Source organism: Diorhabda carinulata, chromosome 4, assembly GCF_026250575.1.
Source record: "Diorhabda carinulata isolate Delta chromosome 4, icDioCari1.1, whole genome shotgun sequence".
NCBI classification, from domain to species: domain Eukaryota; kingdom Metazoa; phylum Arthropoda; class Insecta; order Coleoptera; family Chrysomelidae; genus Diorhabda; species Diorhabda carinulata.
Window position 1 is genome coordinate 3,100,368 of NC_079463.1, and position 18,960 is coordinate 3,119,327.

Consider the following 18,960-nt stretch of genomic DNA (forward strand, 5'->3'; position numbering starts at 1 on the left):
AAAAAAAAAATTATAAATAAAACTAAATTGAGTGTTGTTAAGATTTATTAAAAAAAAATGTGAACGATTGATTACAAGCTTTTCAAAATATTTAAATTAGTAATACGTTTAAAGTACATGTATTCAGTTGTATAATTCTCCACTTTCCATTGCTTGTTGGTAGTTCTTTCCACCTTTTTGTTCGGAGTCCAATTTGATCATGTCATCGATTCTCAATATGGTTATTGCAGCCTCCGTTGCGAATTTTAATGATTTTACTTTGGACATTGTAGGTTCTAATACACCAGCTTTCCTGTTATCTCTAACAGTACCTAAAATAAACGGTGGAATTTGAAACCAAAAACGAAAACTGTTTATCAAATCAATCACATCTAATTAATTTTTTTATGAAAACTGTTTAACAATAATAAAGATTTATATCACATTGCAGATTGATTAAACTTCTATTATTAAAGTATTTCTAGTAAAATTATTAGGACAGGAACAAAATTAGGCCAATAAAAGAAATCTCACATTCTTTTATTGAGTTTTAGCCAAATTACCAATTAAACTGAAGAGTGTATTTAAGAGTAAAAAGAATTAATAAAAAAGTATTACCTTCAATAAGATCTAGTCCAACATACTTCAAATGAGCATGATCTTTTTTTGTTTGACTGGAATTCTGGTAGGCCCTCAATTTAGCGACTAGATCGGTAGCATCCTGTGCCGCGTTAACAGCCAAAGTTTTAGGAATAACCAATAAACTTCTAGCGAATTCAGCAATGGCTAACTGTTCTCTTGAACTCAATGTAGTAGCGAAATTTTCCAGGTATATCGATAGAGCTGCTTCTACACTACCTCCACCCACTACTACACTTTTAGATTCCAGCACGCGTTTCACGACGCATAAAGCATCATGTACTGAACGTTCCATTTCATCACAATAAAAATCATTTGGACCACGAAGAATAATTGAAGCTGCAGTTCGGGCTTTTGGACTAGAATTATATAAAAATAAACATTTTACATTGAAAATGTATCCCCTTTGTATGTTATACAATTAGAAAAGAATATAAACTGTTACCCTTTAATAATAATCAATTCGTCATCTGAGATTCTCTCTTGTACAACTTCCGCTGCTTCTCCTACCATACTAGAATCAAAACTCTCTTCACCTTCCATATTACTAAGTGATGTAACAAAAGTTGCACCAGTAGCTTTGGCAATTCTTTTTAAATCAACTTTTTTAACTCGTCTCACTCCCATTGCTCCATTTTCAATGAAATATTTCAAACATAAATCATCTATACCACCAGATACTAATATAACGTTCACACCAGTCGAAAGGATCTTCTGAATACGTTCTTTGGTAATATCCAGTTCTCTAGTACGTATAGCTTCAAGTTGATTGGGATCAGTGATCAAAACCTTCGAAAGGAACAATATTAGTGATTAACACAACTAATGTATTATTATATATATAGAGTAGTAACAATATTTGGAGAAATTTTTCTACTGAAAAGAGTTGGAAAATGAGATTCAAAAAGGACAATAATTGACAAGAATGTTTGATATTATTCATGTCTGGCATGATTCTATGATTGTTGATGACACTGCATGGGAAAGGGGGAATAGTTCCGGTCCCAGGGGGTGAAAATCTAGCTTACATCACTAGGTTTAGCTTGTGATAAAAAATGTACATTTTTAGTACCAAAGCAATGGAAAAGACAGATCAGGTTAGACAAACCCTTCCCTACCCATTATAACTGTTGTCCTGCTCATCATTGGAATATAATTAAAGCCATCATTGATTTAAGTAGATTTAGACCATTCTATCCAACGCCTATACTTACTTGTACACCCATCTTCATTTTGGCCTTCTGTAATGAGAAGTCTAAGCAGGCAATCTTAGCATTTACTATTTTTTTCGGCATTGCCTGACTGGCTACTGTACAATTTAAGGCATAACCAGGAACAAGAAAGCTCTCTCTTGCACTTTTACCGTGTGCCTTAAGTACATTGACAGCTTTTATTGGATACATATTATTACCTCTAGCATCGCTCACTTTAACTGCATTCACTGCATCTACTACAATTTGTGCAAAAAAGTCCGCATCACTAAGATATATTAAGGAAATTTATTGTTAAAGAATTTATCCACCACAATACATACATCTTAGGCTTTAGACCAGTTTAATTATAATGAGCCAATGAATTTTTTTGATTATCTATAATAACTACTATGGAAGTACATAGAATGTTTGCAATATATTGATTTTTAATCAAATGGCGCACTTCTAAGGTGAAAAGTGTAAAACTTACTCAAAAAGTCGTTAAATAATAGTAAATAACCAATGAACTACATAAAGAAAAATCTGTATTTTCAAAATTTCATGTCAATCAGTTGAAAATTGCCTGAGCTATGAGTCATCAATAATCGTTTTGGAGATAATTTTTGAAGTCCTAGGTGGTCTTAGAAAATAAAAATCTATTTTTAAAAAATTCCACGCTTGCCAAATGCCTTAATTTTGAAGAAATTTTCAGTAATCTACTTCTTTACCTTCCACAAATTCTCTTTTCACATCCTACTGAAATAAATTAACACTTTAAAGAAGCTTTGAAGTGTTAATTTCAGTTTTATGAAGAAAAAATCAGTCAAAGACACATCAGTTGAATATGGTGATTGTTCAATAGTTTTGGTTAAAAATTTATACTTTAGGAATGCCTTGTAGGCTGTATTCAACAATTTCTTTTAGCTACCTGATTAAATTTGGGATTCTACTGCAAACAAGTAAAAAACTATTTTTTCCATCTTGTAAAACCACAACTCTAGATTCTACATAATTAATAATTATTTCTTAAAAGGATACGCTCCAATAATTTTTGAACTCATTGAAGTTTTAGCAACATTAACAATACATTCTTTTCCCAGCTCTTCAACGGGGATTGTTAAATGATCTTGAATGTATCTGCATGCTTCCTTACATGCCAATCTGTAACCACTTATAATCGATGTTGGATGAATTTTTTGTTTCACTAATTCATCGGCATTCTGAAAAAATGAAAATTTATATTTTAATCAAAACTTGAAAAACAATACCCACTTTAAGCAATTCTGCTGCAATTATTACAACAGAAGTTGTACCATCTCCAACTTCTTCATCTTGTAATTGAGCCAATTCAACTAAAACTCTAGCAGCGGGATGTTCAACTTCCAATAAACGTAAGATTGTGGCTCCATCATTCGTAACTGTAACATCTCCAATGTCATCTACCAACATTTTATCCAAGCCGACAGGCCCGAGGGAACTTTTAACTATATTTGCGATTGTAGATGCAGCCATAACTAGAAAAAAATTAATTGAATTAACAGTTTTACTAAATTTTAAGAATGATTTGAATAAATACTTTTCTAAAGCACATAGTATCTTCTAAATAATATAAATTACCTCGTGCACCAATTTTTAGGTTAAGTTCAATAATATATATTATAAAATATTCTTTAACTTACCATTTTGGGTACGAACTGAACTTCCAGTTGTTCTGGAACCGGCTACAGATAAAGGGCTAGCTAAAATCGACATTTTTTATAACATAAGTTTTTAACTCAGCCTCGCCACAAAAGAATCAAATGATAATGACATGACCAGTGATGCCAGCTTGGGAAATTTTTTCCTAAATTTAAGGAGAAAAATTAAAATAAGGGGATTATATCGGGGATAAAAAGTTTTAGGGAGAAAATAAATAACTTCTTTAACCGGAATTTTACTTATGTAAAGGCAATACACAAGTTTTTTTATCAATCCTATGTTACATTTTAATATAACTTTTTTATTTAAAACTATTTCATTATAATTAAAATATGCAAGTAAGTTAATTTATTAAAAATATTTAATTGGACTTTTCATGTATTAAAGTTATTACTTTAAACAATAGAATATCACAAAAAAACTTGGGTATCAGTGTGAGTTTAGGGGATTTTAAAATATGCTTGGGGAAAAATTTCAATCGGTTGGCATCACCGCATATAACAATAAAATTAGTCTTATACATGGCACGGAGAACATAAAATTATATACTCTAGCGGAGCACGATGTGAAAATTTACTCTACCGAGATATTAAATTTCTACACTCGACTGACAAAAACTTCATTTTAAAATTAAAGTCCTGATATTAAAAAATCAATTTCTATGCCTCAAATTTCAATATAGACTATAATTTTGAATTTATTTTAATTTATCATGTACTTTGCAAAAGACGCTTTATGAATATGACACGATAGAACATCTCATCTATTATTTTCAGTATCTAATAAAGTGGTTTTAAAATATATTTGATAGTTGAAAACAATATATCCAATATCTAAATATTACAATGATTATTCGGGGTTAAAAATTAATTTCCTAAAGTGGATTGTGCCTAGGTGATAAGCGTTATCCGGTTATGAAGGTCACGTTATCAAGGTCATAACAGACCGCTTTTTCAGCAATAATTGTTATGAATGAATAAAAAAAACTGAATACTGATAAAAATTTATAAAAATAATTGAATTCGGAACAAAATATAAAACGTCTATTTCGTAGTGTGAGAGTTTTAGATTAGGTCCTAGGTTAAATTGGAAACAAAAACGAATATGATCAGATTATTTAGAGCTTCCTTTAAATTTACTGGTAATTATATAAAAAATGTTGCGGAAATGTCTACCGTTAGGGTCATACAGGTATGGTTTAATAATTATTAATTATAATTAATTGTTATTTTATTGATAAAATTTTTAACAAATTTTGGATAATTGGAATTTCGATATAATTATGTTATAGTCTCAAAAAATAGACATTGATGGACAACCAATAAATTATGTTAAAATTGGTAATGGTCCTAAAAATATTGTCTGTTTACCGGGAGTTTTGGGGACAATTTGGACTGATTTCAAGCCTCAAGTTAATAACTTGGATAAAAGTAAATTTACCGTGGTTGTATGGGATCCTCCTGGTTATGGTTTTAGTCGACCACCCAATAGACATTTTAATACTGAATTTTATATGAATGATGCCATTTGTGCTCAAAAATTTATGAAGGTATATTACGTGTTTTTTATTGCATGTATTTGAATTAACGTATTTTTTTGCCTATTGAATTGGAATAAACTGCAATTACTCAAAACAAAACACAGTGAAACCAAATTTGAGGTAAAAAAATCACATAAATTATGATTTGAGGAAAACTGTTTCTATGAAAAGCTACATATCTTATATTTAATTTTTGTATAATTTATAAATTTTTAGAAAATAGGAATAGATAAGTATTCGGTTCTGGGATGGAGTGATGGTGGTATAACAGGTTTGATAATGGCTGCGAGATTTCCAGACAATATAGAAAAATTAATTGTTTGGGGGTCTAATAGTTATGTTACTCAGGTAGACCTTAAAGTGTGTGATGGTTAGTATATTTGAAATCTTCCAAAAAAAAAAACACATATTATCTGTAAATTGCAATAATACTTCATAAATTATTATATTGTATTAAAAAATTTTTTTGCAAATTTCACAATATAACTTTTACAATTTTATCTGTAATGAGTAAGTACTTTCTAAACAATTTCCAATGAATCTTCTAGTGGTACCGGAATCTCAATATTTTTTTTGGAAAAAACCTTCAGCTTCAATAACCTTTTGGAACATATCATCTTTTTTTTCCAGAATTTCAATACCCTTCTGATTCAAGTGTTTCAAGATCTTCTGAATTCAAAGTTTTTTTTCTTTATTTTACTATCAGTTTTTTATGCTTTGTTTATTTTTAATTCTGTATGACCTTTGGTGCTTTTAGATCTAAGAGATTTAAGTAAGTGGTCAGATAAAATGAAAGCTCCACTCATAGAACTTTATACAGAAAAAGGATTACAAGATATGTGGAATGCTTTCTCTGATACACTGAGAGAAATATATGATAATGGTGGAAATATTTGTAGTAATCTATTAAATGATATAAATTGTCCAGTTTTTATTCTTCATGGAGACAAAGATCCTATGATTGCTCCTGAACATCCTGGGTATCTCTTATCGAAAATCAAAGATGCTAAGTAAGTTACACGTGTTTTTCAAAATCAAGTTTAAGGTAGTGTTGCATCAGAAGTTCTTTTAGGGAGCATTGAAAAATAATTTGTTTTCTTGTTATGTTGGAACTAAAGACATTAAAAACAGAGTCAAAATGTTTTATTTGTAAATCCCATTTAATCGTGGATGGTTATTATTTTGAATTTTTTTCAACCTGTAAACAGATGAAATGATTAATTGGATTAAAATGATCTAATTTAAAAGTTTTATTCAATTTATTCTTATTTATAGAAAAATAGTTTATTTATACATAACTAATAAATAAAAATAGTATTATAACAGCATACGCTACGATGCCGGCAACGATAACCTCGTGATCATCAAGCAGACAACTCGATGTTTTTATTAAACTTATGAGACTACACGATTTTCAATTCAATAATCCGACAAATAACTTTGATAAGACAATTATTTATCACATTGTAATGTAAACAATTTGGTCTCTTTGTTGTAATGCTTTTGGTTGTGACAATTTATTTTTTAAATCCTATGCACTCGCCTACCAGTTTTGAAACAATAGATTCTCGATTATTCGGCGGACTCCCAACTACTTCACTTTTACCACATTCCAAAACTTGTTAAAATGTAAAGTTCAGATCCAAAAATGGAAATGTATAGTTCCCGAGGGGTTTACATGAACAATTTTGGGAATCACTGGTTTAATACTTGTATCTTAGAAGTTACAGGGAAACTATAGATTCCATGGTAAAGGAAAATGATGGTACACTATAGGCGAGTGTCATTAATAACAAAAACTATGACTACTTTTTAGTATTATTAACATTTATAGAATATAATAATTTCTAATTATTTGCTTTAGGTTACATAGATATCCAGATGGTAAACATAACATCCACTTGAAATATGCAGAAGATTTCAATAAATTGGTGTCAGATTTTTTGTTACAATAGTTCAAATATAATTATTCCATAACAATATAAAATTATTTAATTTCATCAGTACCAACATCAATAGAATTAAATTATTAATCCACAGTAAGATTAAAGGGGTTGAACATAATTTTTATAGTACCATAATCTTCACTAATATAAAACTGAAGCTTTTATTTGTTCAATTTAAGGCATATATGGCGTTTTAATTTAGAAAGCCATAAATGCTGTCATCAAAATTCATTGTGTGTGATTATTACAGAATTGTGATTATATTGTTTATTCAATTAATTAATTATTTTATTTAGTCTGATATTAACTGTTAGTCATAAAATGATAATTCTTGTTGTTTACAATTATTAAAAACAATATTAAAATTGTTTTGACAAAATAATTCTTGGTCTGGAGATTTGTAAGTTTTCCTAATCTGTTTTGAGAGAAAAAATGAAATTTGTAAGACACAAAAGATCCTTTACGTTGCAGTGTATTCGAGACACCCATACATACAAGTTGGTTCAAAATGAATTATTCTAATCGGGTAAATCATTAATCGAATCAATGAAAAATATTGCCAAAATGGTTTTTTTTTATTATCTTAAATAGAAAAAAAAATGTATTAAACTTTTCTCCTGGTTTCGTCTTTGTGATTTTAACTTAGAACTATAGATTCGAGGACAAAAAAAGTCTCTTATTTAATCATAAACCAGGATCGATAACTTTTGAATCCCAAAAAATGATAGTAGGATCAAACACATTGGAAAAGGATGACAATATGATAAAAATTGGAAGGGGGTGAGTTTTTAAGGGTAAAAAACGGTTTATCTTGATTTCCGACAAATCTATAAGTCCTATGGAAAAAAGTCGAATTTAAACTTTCTTCAGATAACCGCAAAATTTATGTGACAAATTCATAAAACCGAATTTTTTGTTTTTATCTTTTACAAAAACATTTTTTTTTTCAGGAAATTTAGTGAAAAGTTAGCTTTCTATGTCCCATATATATAATTTTCGAACGAAATTTCTCCCGTCAAAATATCAGCTTTTTTTTTTTTAAAAAGTCACTAAAATTTTTAATCGTTAGAATCTCTACTTCTTGATGGTGTAAAAAATATTACCATCACTATGATAAATTTTCTCAGAAAATGCAAAAAATAAGATGAAAATAACTCGCATCTGAAATTCAAAGCTCAACTTTTTTGGTATTTCGTCCTGAGACATGATTCAGGTTTGGTAATTAAAAAAAATCTTTTTTTTTTGTTAATTCCTTCTCTGAATAATAATTTCGGTAACAGTTTGTATGATTTTTCTTATAGGTGATGACTTTTGTTATCACTGTATATATTTCAAGTCTTCAACAAATAGGGAGAATGTAGTAAAATTTATAGACGTTATTGCTGCGATGTTTTATTATTTTTTACAAACAAGTTCAATTAAAAAAATGACAAACTAGCATCTGTTTCAAAATACAGACTTGACTTGCGAAAAAAACACTTTCGACAAGTTAGAATAGCTATAAAGTTTATTAATGTAGTAACAATATTTAAATATTACCTCCATATTAAATCTTTTTGTAATCTAAATTAGAGAAAAAGAAAAAAGAATAAATGTACAAAAATTATCAAGTGGTAAAAAGTTTAACAAAAAAATATATATGGTCAATCGAACTCCATATATTTTTCTGTTAGTCTTGATCTAAAACAACAGACACAATTATATACAAAGTGATTCAAATTTTTGTTGTTATCAAAAAAAAACCGTTCCTCAATTTGTACATGCACAATTATACATCTACATATTTAAAATTATTGAATTTAGTAACAAAAAATATTGATTTTAAATTAGTTTTGATAAAATACGACATTACAGAAAAACCACACCTCACGTTAACAAATGTCGAATACGACAAGATCTGGAGATTATGCAACTCATTGAATTAATCGGGAAGCAAAAACAGTTAAAAATAAAAAAGTAAAACAACATGGGATAACTGACCGGGGAGTAGCCAGCTACCTCCATTACCGAGCTCTTGCACTTGGCTACCCTAAGTAGTAATCTCTGGAGCAACACAATCAATAATCAAGTAACAAATTATGAGCCAGTTCTGGAAGGCGCATTCTAAAATGGCCCGCTCAGCTTGATATACGGCCAATTTACGTGGCTTTTTCCAAATAATCAACGGAATTTAATTTCAATATTTTTTTAAATATAAATAACAATCTTGTAGATTAAATCAATTAACTCAAGATTGGTAATTTATATTCGTTTCTTGCCGGTATTGAAACGATAAGTAGTTTTTAAAGGTAACAAATTTGAAAAATTGAATTACTTCTCGACAATCAAATGTGTCAAAAGAGCGAACGATTTATTAATTAAAAAATACTAGATATCGACAGAAGAAAGGTCTAATAGACAGTTTTAAATTTATGTACAAAAATAAACATTTACATATATTTTTCACCTCTTTTTTCCAACAAGTGCGGTTTGTAAACATCAATGACTCAACATAACATTACGTAACTTTATTATAAAAAAACACGAATTGATTGAAAATTCTATTTTCAAAATACCCTGTAATAGATATTCAAAGTTGGAACGCCCAGTACACATTCTGAGGAAAAATTAGTGTGTACTTAAACAACTTAGGCATTCTAGACACGGAGCTAATCATTTGAAAAACCAATTACTGACGCAAATCACTAACTAATCCCCGTTGAGGCATTAGCATTGTTACTCAATGGAACAAAACAGGCCGTAGAAGGCGTAAGGATACCAGAAGATCATGTCAAGTCATATGAGAAATCCATTCACATTGAAAATCAGTAAAAATTGAATAGTCAATATGAGACTACAAATTCTTCAATTTACTATCACTATAATTGTTTTATTTTTCTCAGAAATCATCAGAAATAACTCTGATTTTGAATTCTTTGTTTTTTTATAAGATTCGATTCCTAAAACAAAAAGCTACGGACGAATCATAGAATCCTTCAAGTATATCCAATAGAAACCTAAAGAGTTTCCAATGATGAAGTCTGACAACGGGTCGAAACTAACCTTACTGGCCAAGAGCCAATAAAATGGATGATAGATTTATCAAAATTGTAAAAAAGACAATTCTGTGTTCACATTTCATGAATTGTTTATCAATTACCGAAGTACATCAAATAAAACACCTTTGCAGACGTCAAAGGACATATCAAGTACAAGTTACCAAAGGCGTTACCAATCAATTAAAAATTATGACTCACTCTATGTATACTTTATAAACCACACTTTTGGAATACTTTCGGTTAACAATATTAAATATACAGCTCATGTTTTTTTAATAAAAAAGAAAATGAAAAAAAAAATTAAAACTACCTTATGTGAGCATAAAATCTAACTAATACGTTACATAATTATTTTTTTAATAAAAAGTACATATATATATATAATAAATTTTGTGTAACGCATTAGTTTCACATAAAACATGCAGAACTTTGGTAGACACTTGTTCCCTATATTTGAAAAAATAAAGTGTATATACAATTTTTATTTATTATATATTATAAAGAATATTTCTAAAAATGTATAAAGTAGATAAATTGAAAGTACTATATCATATTTTCAAAAGTTTGGAAAATAATAATGGCAAATATATTTAAAAAAGAAATCACCACTAATCAGCACTAAAGAATATGTACTATTAGTGATATAATATAACAGAGGTGGGGAACCTGCGGCCTCCGTGAGATTTTGTGCGGCCTTCATAAAATATAGTTTTAATGTTAATTATTGTATGTATGTTTCAAAAGTTAAAACAGCACCCAGTACAAAATGGTAATACGCGTTAACGAAACTCTGGTCCCTCAGCGCTTGTCCGTAGTTGGCGATCTGTAGCAACCTGCAGTAAACTGTTCAAATGTTAAATTAGCAGAACTGTGAAAATAAAATATTCGATGAATATGTAGGTGTCTTGGATTCTTTAATAGAAGAGTATACAAATAGATTTTCTGATTTTGGCGAGCACATTCCTGCCATGAAACTGGCATTTCAACCATATTAAGTAGATTTATTCGAGGCTCCTTGCGGAACTAAAAATGGAGTTACTTGACTTCCCTTTTTAATGCTAAAAAAGATCCCTTAGAAATCTGGAAAAATGCTGTTGAATATACCTACGAAAACATGTTTACTTTGGAAATACTTACTGTTGTAAGACATTTTCTCTCATGAAAAAAATTAAAACAAGTGCAAAAATGCAAATCACAGATGTACATTTAGAGGATGCGTTAGTAGCAACTTAGATATTAAAAAAATATTTTATATTGTAATTTTGCTATTTTTTATATTATTGTAATATTATATTTTATTGATTCTATATAATGCAATAAATGGATAAATACAAAAGTATAATGATTGCACAAAAGTCACTTTCATAGGCAAATCAGCTTATAAGGCCTCTCTTATTACTGCTTAATTTAAATGTGGCCTCTAATGGTGCAAAGGTTCCCCACCTATGTATTATACGATTCAAATTATAAGGATCAATAATGATAGAAATATATTTAACAAAAATTGAAATACCCAATAAATATTCGCCACAATTTTGGGCCAAACGGCAGACTTAATGTTATATATTTTGTACTTTCATTGCAGATGTATGCAATATTAAATAAATAATTTACGAGGAATTCCCATCGATAATTTAGAAAAATGCGAATTCTTTTCTTTTTACACTGCGGGGTTGTCGAATTTCGGGCCCCTTAGAATAGTAATTGTGCCGTACGCCTCTTCCTGTTCGAGTTCCAACACGTGGACTTTTTTAAGGACCAGTAAACTGTAGAACTTTTGCGCAGCCTAAATAATAATATTACCATGAAATTATATTCGTATATATATATAAAAAAAAACATATTTACTTACCATTTTTTTATTATTTCTGTGACTTAATTCCTCGAAATTCATTCTGTCCGCCTGTTTAAACTTGTGTTTAACAATTTGGAACATTTGATATGCTCGTTTATTCAATACTCTCTCCGCAAACTGTTCATCCGTTTCATCAACTTGTTGTTCTTCAGGCTACAAAGATATATGTCTTGTATAAATAAACCAACCTGAATTTTTAATTACAATTTTAACAAAGAATATAAACGAAAGTTTGATATATGAATTGACGACAGTTTTAGGTGAACCAAACTCGCTCAAATAACAATTTCAAGTACTTAATTTAGTAATACTACTTCAATGAAATACACTCAGTGAATTGTTTTATTTACATAATTTCCTGTATTCTGACTTTATTTTTTCTGGCAAAAACTGATTAAAATACTTACAGGACCAGTATCGTAATCATAATCTCCTGCCCATGGTGATGGTACCCTTTCAGACATACTTCCAGCTGCCGCATGTTCGTCGTAACCCATGTTTGCCATTTGACTCTATGAGTATTTGAAAAAATATTTTTTTATTATTTGAATATAAAATTTCAATTAAAATAACTGAATTCTGTTTTTTTTTTTATACTTTTCATTGTGAATAACTAAATTACATATCACCTGATCATAACCCATATTTTCCATAGCAGGAAGATCCCTTTGCAAATTCTCTAAGGGTTCCAAAGGTAAACTACCACTAATATCCTGGGATGCTAAAGGTGTGGCCATATGTTCTCTGAGTAGATCTTCACTAGTAGATACTGGTGCTATTTCAGGCACAGCATTCAAAGCTTCTTGTTCTTGTAATATTGAATGGACCTTTAAGAAACCATTCTAATTAGTTTTACGGCACTTTTGTTGCTTATTTATTTAAATTAAATCTAAAAATCCCATTTTTACCTGATCTGCAGCCAACTGAGGCATTTCTTCGATATGTTGCAAAGGTGTGGGAGGTTCTGGATATCCGGGTGTTTGGGAATACAATAAACCCGGCGTTGAAGGTGCCAACATATTCGCAGGTAACATACCTTATTACAAAATAGGGTTAATTAAAATTTATACCATCGATAAGAGTTTTGTTTATAATATCTTCAATAAAAGAAATATTTTATGTAAAAATTTCCACAAGAAGTGAAAATGTCACAGATTTTCATCGACTGACCTAAGCTAAATGAAGTTATAGTACCTTGTGATGTCTGTGGTTGTATTAGTTCTTGTCCAACATCTTGACCAGACATCATTGGTGTCATAGGTTGAGACATATAAGGCGTTTGAGGCTGCATAGGGGTAGGCGCTGAAGAAAAAGGTGTCAACGGTGGACCAGGTGTGTGTACCATAGGGTATGGAGTTAGGGGAGGAATTGGAGTATTTGAAGTCGGATAAGGTGTGTGAGGAGGAACGGGAGTTGGTGCCATAGGATAAGGAGATGGAGGAATGGGAGTTTGCGCCGTAGGGTATGTCATTTGAGGAGGTAATGGGGTAGGTGCTAAAGGATATGGTGTTTGTGGCAGCATAGCAGACATTGAATCTTCGGCAGAAAGTAATGGTTGGGGTTGCATTTCTTCTTGTACGTGCATGGGTGTTTGACTCTAAAATTTAAATATAGTCTAATTTAAAGAAATTGAGTGGTATAAGAGAAAAAACTTACAGGTTCCTCAACAATTTTCCGTTTTCTACCCCTTCTTGCTGGAGTAACAGGTTCAACAGGAAGGGATTCTTCTTGGTCTCTAGCTTGGTCTAATGCTAATGAATCGGCATCTCCCAATACACTAAAATCTTCTGTTCCAATGGCTCGAAGAGACAAATGCCGTTGATAATTCTAAAACCATAAAATTTGTTTCAGAATATATTTTTTATTTATATTTTGATAAGGCTACCACAGCTCACCTTAAATAATATTCTGGCTGGAATAAGTCTCGCCGGTAAAGCAAATAATTTTTCTACACCACCAGTTTCTTTCCAGTGCATAAGTCTCTTAGTTGGAGGGGCCAAATCCAATGTTGTCACAATATCGCTAGTATCACTAAGCTGATTTTTCATTTCTTCTCCAGAAATATTCTTTACTTCATCGACGATAAGCTTCCTTTTCTTCCTGGTCTTTGTTAGACCTAGGTAGAATTCATCTGTTTTTTATGTTAAATTTATCAACAACATTCTCATAAACAGCTTTAAAAACTTAAAATATAAAAAGTACAATCTTGGTGATATGAAATTGTTGATTTATAAAAAACTATAAGTCAGTAAATGTATCAATGAAATTGAAGAAATGTAAAAATATTTTTTTAATAATAGCTTAAGTTTTTGAAAGATTTGCAACGTTCCGCCTGGGTTTTACACATAAATAGTACCAATACAAATGAATGAAAAAAAACCTTACATTAAAAATAAGTTTCAAAAATGACAAAATTTGAAACAACAAATTTTAATATAATGAACATTAACATAAAAGTATATGAGATCCATTAGAAATAAAATTATTTTTTAAATCAAAATATAGAATAAATGAGGAGCAAATAATAGTTTGTAGATGTAAAATCTCCTATATCTAAGATTTTAAAAATATTTTTAACATTTTTTCAATTTACGCAAATTGTTTTCAACGATTGTATAATTTTCAAAATACAGTGCAAAAATATGAATTTTTGAAATTAACTTTTTATAATACCAAGATTATAACATGAAATACCAATAGTTACAGATTTAGATTTTTCTACAGGAAATTTATTAGAAAAATGGAAATCTGTAATTATTTGAGTAAAAATAAAACAAAAAAAAAATAAAAATTTCTCAATTTTGAAAGTGGTATGTTGTTTGCACAGACATATTAACACAAAAAACAGAATAAATGTTATCAGTTAATAAATCTACAGTAAAAAAATTAAAGTAAAACAATCTACCTATACATGCAATGTTAATGTTATTTTCAACTCAAAATTGATAAACTTTTCTTTATATAATTTTAATAATTAACAAACACTGAACCAAATGGGTATTACCACCTCAAAAATACAAAATAAATGTTACAGTCTGTTTCTAGAGATATATTTTTGATCTAATCAATTCTTTCAATGACACTATTCAAATACTTGATTGTTATGCATTTACATTTTAGTTTGAAACGGTTACTTACATAAATTAAAAAAGAATTTCATATTATTGATTCACTGTTTGATGTGTGTTTCAAAAACCAAGTTATCATCTTCAGTTCATTCTACAAGTTTTCAAGAACAATAATTTGATTTCGGAGATGCGTGTCATGTAGTGATCAATATCAATATCACCAATAATTCTAGAAATTCCAACTTATTCGAAGTATTTTTTTGATTACATTAAATTTTATAGATCTATACCAAACATATTGTCTCAGAAACAATTTGTAAAACATTAATTTCCAGTGAAATTATCCTTAAATTAATTCATTTATGGTTCAGTGTTTGTTAGAATTGAAAAATGGTGGATTTTTAAAAATATTTAGATCTTCAATTGAAAAAAATATTTAATAGTACAAGAAAGGACCCTATTTTTCTCATTATTTATGACCTCAATGAACTAATTTTTTACACTGTTCTCTAAACAAACATTTCATTCAAATATTTGTTTCAATTTTTGAAGCAACATTTCTTTACACAAATAATATCATTATATTCAATGTACACCTTTCCTGGTCTTGTTTTGACACTGATTGATTGTAATACTAATAGATTTATATTCAAGCTAGAAGAGGTAAGCCGCATAGCCTCAAGATACTTTGCAAAGTCGTTGCTATCTGACTGGTGAACAGTCCGGGGCACACAAAAGATCAATAGGTCAAAATGTTAGCAAGGTAGATTAACGAACAAGCTCTAGCTCATCAATAGATTTACAAAAAAAGTAGGGAGCTTGGAAGATTGAAATGATGTATTTCTTGTTATGTATTATAATTTAACATAGTGTTGTATTGAAATTTACACTGATAGATTGTAATTGAGTTGATTAAAAATTTTACATAGATATTATTGTCTCCCAGAATATTTTCCAATACTGTATAAAATTTCCATGTTGCCGATAATATGGATCAACTTTTTTATATATTTTTTAAACATAAAACAAATAAAGATCCACCAAGATTCAATAATCCATTATACAGTTGTACAACAACATATGGTATGACTGTTCGAATTAACAAATGTAAATGTAATTGGTTACTGATAGAAGTTTTATTATTTATGAGAAATATTTGACTCAAACTGCAATTGTTCTGTACAGTTTTGAAAACATAGCTTAATAGATGGTTAATCAACAACTACATCAATTTCTACTGCAAAAGCTTTGTTAATAAATTAACAAATGCTGTTATAGCGAAGCTTAATATGTTATACCATACTTTTATTAATACAACTGTACATTGTAAGAAATTCTTAGAAATAAAATTGACTCCTACCTTTTAACTGACTCGCGTCTACTGGAGCCAGAGCAAAACTTTCTTCTTCATTTGTTACAACTTTTTTGTTAGGTGCAGAAACTGGTTCTTCTTCGTGGGGAGGTTCTTCGACTTGGGTTTCAGGATGAATAGAAGGAGTAGGCGTAGGGGCAGTTGGAGGAAGTTGTAACGGCGTTGGTGGACGAGATCCATTAGAACTAAAATTGATACATTATCTCTAATCAATAGATAGAAACTTGGAATACTTTAAATAAAAACGCAACAGGTATTTATCGCTAAAGTTTGCTAAAGAATATGGGAGAGTCAAAGAGGACTTTCATCAAACATTGTATCAATAGTTTTAAAGCAAATCACTTTTTATAATCCTGTAACTGACGTTATAGCGAAAATACATACAGTCTATGTGATATATATTTTTCTAATATTTTTTCAGAAAAAAACCATTGAACATTGATGTATACAATTCATCCCCTGACATAGACCGTAAAGCAAGCTCTGTGTATTACGTTAATAAAATATAGAGTTTGGCGAATAAAAATTCTCTTTTTTGTTTTTATAACCTATTCACAATAACTTATAAACAATTATATATGAATTGAAGTTAATATATTTTTCATTCCTGTAATTTTTTTAGTAAATCAAAAAAAATTATCAAAATCTGACCATTTCTCAATTATCTAGAGCTAAAAAACGAGGTGACGGTGATAATGTACTATCAACACGAATTTTTTCATAATCATTATTCACCTTGGAGCGCCCGCAGATGGAGGTCCACCGAAATTATCCAATTCATCATCACTTGGAGGTTCAGGTATTTCTTGAGAAGTCGGTTCAGGTATAGTGGCATCTACGGCAGGAACTTCTCCCATGGGTGCATCATCAAACAAACCGCCTTCAAACAAACCACCAGCTAAAAATAAATAATATTCAATAGACTATAACTAGTTTTGAATGATTTCTGTTACCTCCAAAACTATCATCTCTAACACCAGTGTCAATTTCCATGGGAGTATCTGGTTGAGTACCAGATGTTGATGGAATTGGTTCTGGTTCTTTTTCTAATCCCACTTGATCCAACACTGGTTCACTAAATAGTAGATTACTCTGAAAATAATTAGTTTTTATTTCAATTGTATCTTTATTTATGATTTGGATACAAAGTGGAAATGAAGGAGGACAGAACAGTTTAAGTGATATGAGAAACTGAAACAAAAAAACCTAGAAAAAAAGAGGAATGAAGACTGGCTAAACAGGAAACAAATAATAGAATTAAATGTAAGTAAGTGTTTCACATAATTTAAGTATAAAATATACGAACCTGATCTATTGATGGAGTTAAACCTGATGCATGTCTCATTAGATCCGGACCATCTGTGTCAAAACCCATATCACCGAAACCATCATCATGATTAACCAATGTTATACTCCCATAATCTTCACGCATTGTTATTTCTTCGGCTCTTGATTGATTGAGACTAAACTGTGCTTCTATGTCAACATCACTGAAATAGTTTCAATTAGCTACCAATAAGGCAAATTCATATGCCACAAATTCTTAGTAATGGTAGTTATAATAAAAATATAATGTAATACCTATGTATTGACATACTTACTTCAACTCTGGCATGGTAGTATCAAAATCGTGGAAAACTTCAGGTAAAGTGATAGCATTAACGGCAGCTTCTCTATGTTCTTCAGGTAAGTCTACCATTCCAGGCCTAAAGGCGAGTTTGATTTTAACAAAGGCCTCATTACAGTCTGCCAAAAGATATTTAGCTTTCCTAGAATAAATTCGCACTACTCCTAATAAAAGATGCCCCGATGTTCTAAGAGCCATTTTTACTTTTGGCTGTAAAATTCCATCCACAGATTTTTCAATGTTGGTTTCGAATACATGGGCTTTGGTAAGTTTTTTATCCCAATGGGCCGCTAACCAAATTCTGGCTAACGGACCCTTTTTAGCGAGCACAAAATGTGCGTAAAACATTTTGATAGTTACTTAATTCCTATATGAACAAAAAACCTGAAAAATAATTATAAAAATGTTGTAATCACTGACAGCTTGTTTTGCCAAACATCGCGTTGGCGCCGAAGACACACATTATAAAAACATTAACTTCTCAACTTACCTATGAATTATTTTATAAATTAAGTAATATGAGGTATACATAAATCTATTTCCAAATATTTTTGAGCGATAATTTCCATTCCCGAAGGAATTATTCTATATTTGTACATGAACAGTAAACAACAGTTCTCTACATCAAAATGGCGACCGATTCAACTAACCGCCTGAACAATGTTGCCATACGATGAAAAGACTTAGTCATAACGGTTCATTAATGTAATTTCAGGTATTCAACCGTCATACTATTTTTATGTTATTTTTCACTAATATGTATTCAATTTCAAATAATAAATTTGCATAGAAAATATTACTACACAGCTTATATAGGAATATTAATATGACGTACCATTTATTAATTATGCTACTTTATTGTAATTATAAAATAATTTTCTGTTTCTGAATACAAAGTAGAAGTGTGAAACAACCTAACTCTTAGTACTTATTCGTCTCAACGATCATTTATATTTCTTTTCAAATAAGATAATCAAATATAAAACATCCGTCTTTCATAAATGA

At 29.9% G+C, this 18,960-nt stretch overlaps 3 protein-coding genes across 4 annotated transcripts; 1 reads left to right on the forward strand and 2 right to left on the reverse strand.

Annotated features, from left to right (window-relative positions):
- Window positions 1–27: 27 nt before the first annotated feature.
- On the reverse strand, window positions 28–4,306 carry LOC130893323 (T-complex protein 1 subunit alpha). The gene is made up of 7 exons (XM_057799329.1): window positions 3,491–4,306; window positions 3,084–3,325; window positions 2,850–3,031; window positions 1,833–2,097; window positions 1,064–1,407; window positions 598–977; window positions 28–311 (listed from the first exon to the last, which is right to left on the reverse strand). The coding sequence occupies exons 1-7, from the start codon at window positions 3,561–3,563 to the stop codon at window positions 124–126; spliced, it is 1,674 nt and encodes a 557-aa protein (XP_057655312.1). The 5' UTR covers window positions 3,564–4,306; the 3' UTR covers window positions 28–123.
- Window positions 4,307–4,414: 108 nt separating this feature from the next.
- Window positions 4,415–7,036, forward strand: LOC130893324 (valacyclovir hydrolase). Its single transcript, XM_057799330.1, has 5 exons — window positions 4,415–4,700; window positions 4,801–5,058; window positions 5,266–5,419; window positions 5,807–6,059; window positions 6,914–7,036. The coding sequence occupies exons 1-5, from the start codon at window positions 4,614–4,616 to the stop codon at window positions 7,002–7,004; spliced, it is 843 nt and encodes a 280-aa protein (XP_057655313.1). The 5' UTR covers window positions 4,415–4,613; the 3' UTR covers window positions 7,005–7,036.
- Window positions 7,037–8,371: 1,335 nt separating this feature from the next.
- LOC130893325 (double-strand-break repair protein rad21 homolog) lies at window positions 8,372–18,620 on the reverse strand. Of its 2 annotated transcripts, none has more exons than XM_057799332.1 (14): window positions 18,446–18,620; window positions 17,930–18,339; window positions 17,635–17,818; window positions 17,282–17,420; window positions 17,064–17,226; window positions 16,317–16,513; window positions 13,784–14,004; window positions 13,545–13,715; window positions 13,083–13,485; window positions 12,797–12,924; window positions 12,518–12,715; window positions 12,296–12,400; window positions 11,886–12,041; window positions 8,372–11,819 (listed from the first exon to the last, which is right to left on the reverse strand). In XM_057799332.1, the coding sequence occupies exons 2-14, from the start codon at window positions 18,301–18,303 to the stop codon at window positions 11,694–11,696; spliced, it is 2,565 nt and encodes an 854-aa protein (XP_057655315.1). In that variant the 5' UTR covers window positions 18,304–18,339; window positions 18,446–18,620; the 3' UTR covers window positions 8,372–11,693. The 2 variants fall into 2 exon arrangements, with proteins under 2 accessions (XP_057655315.1, XP_057655314.1); XM_057799331.1 differs by having other exon boundaries at window positions 13,784–14,019.
- Window positions 18,621–18,960: the final 340 nt, after the last annotated feature.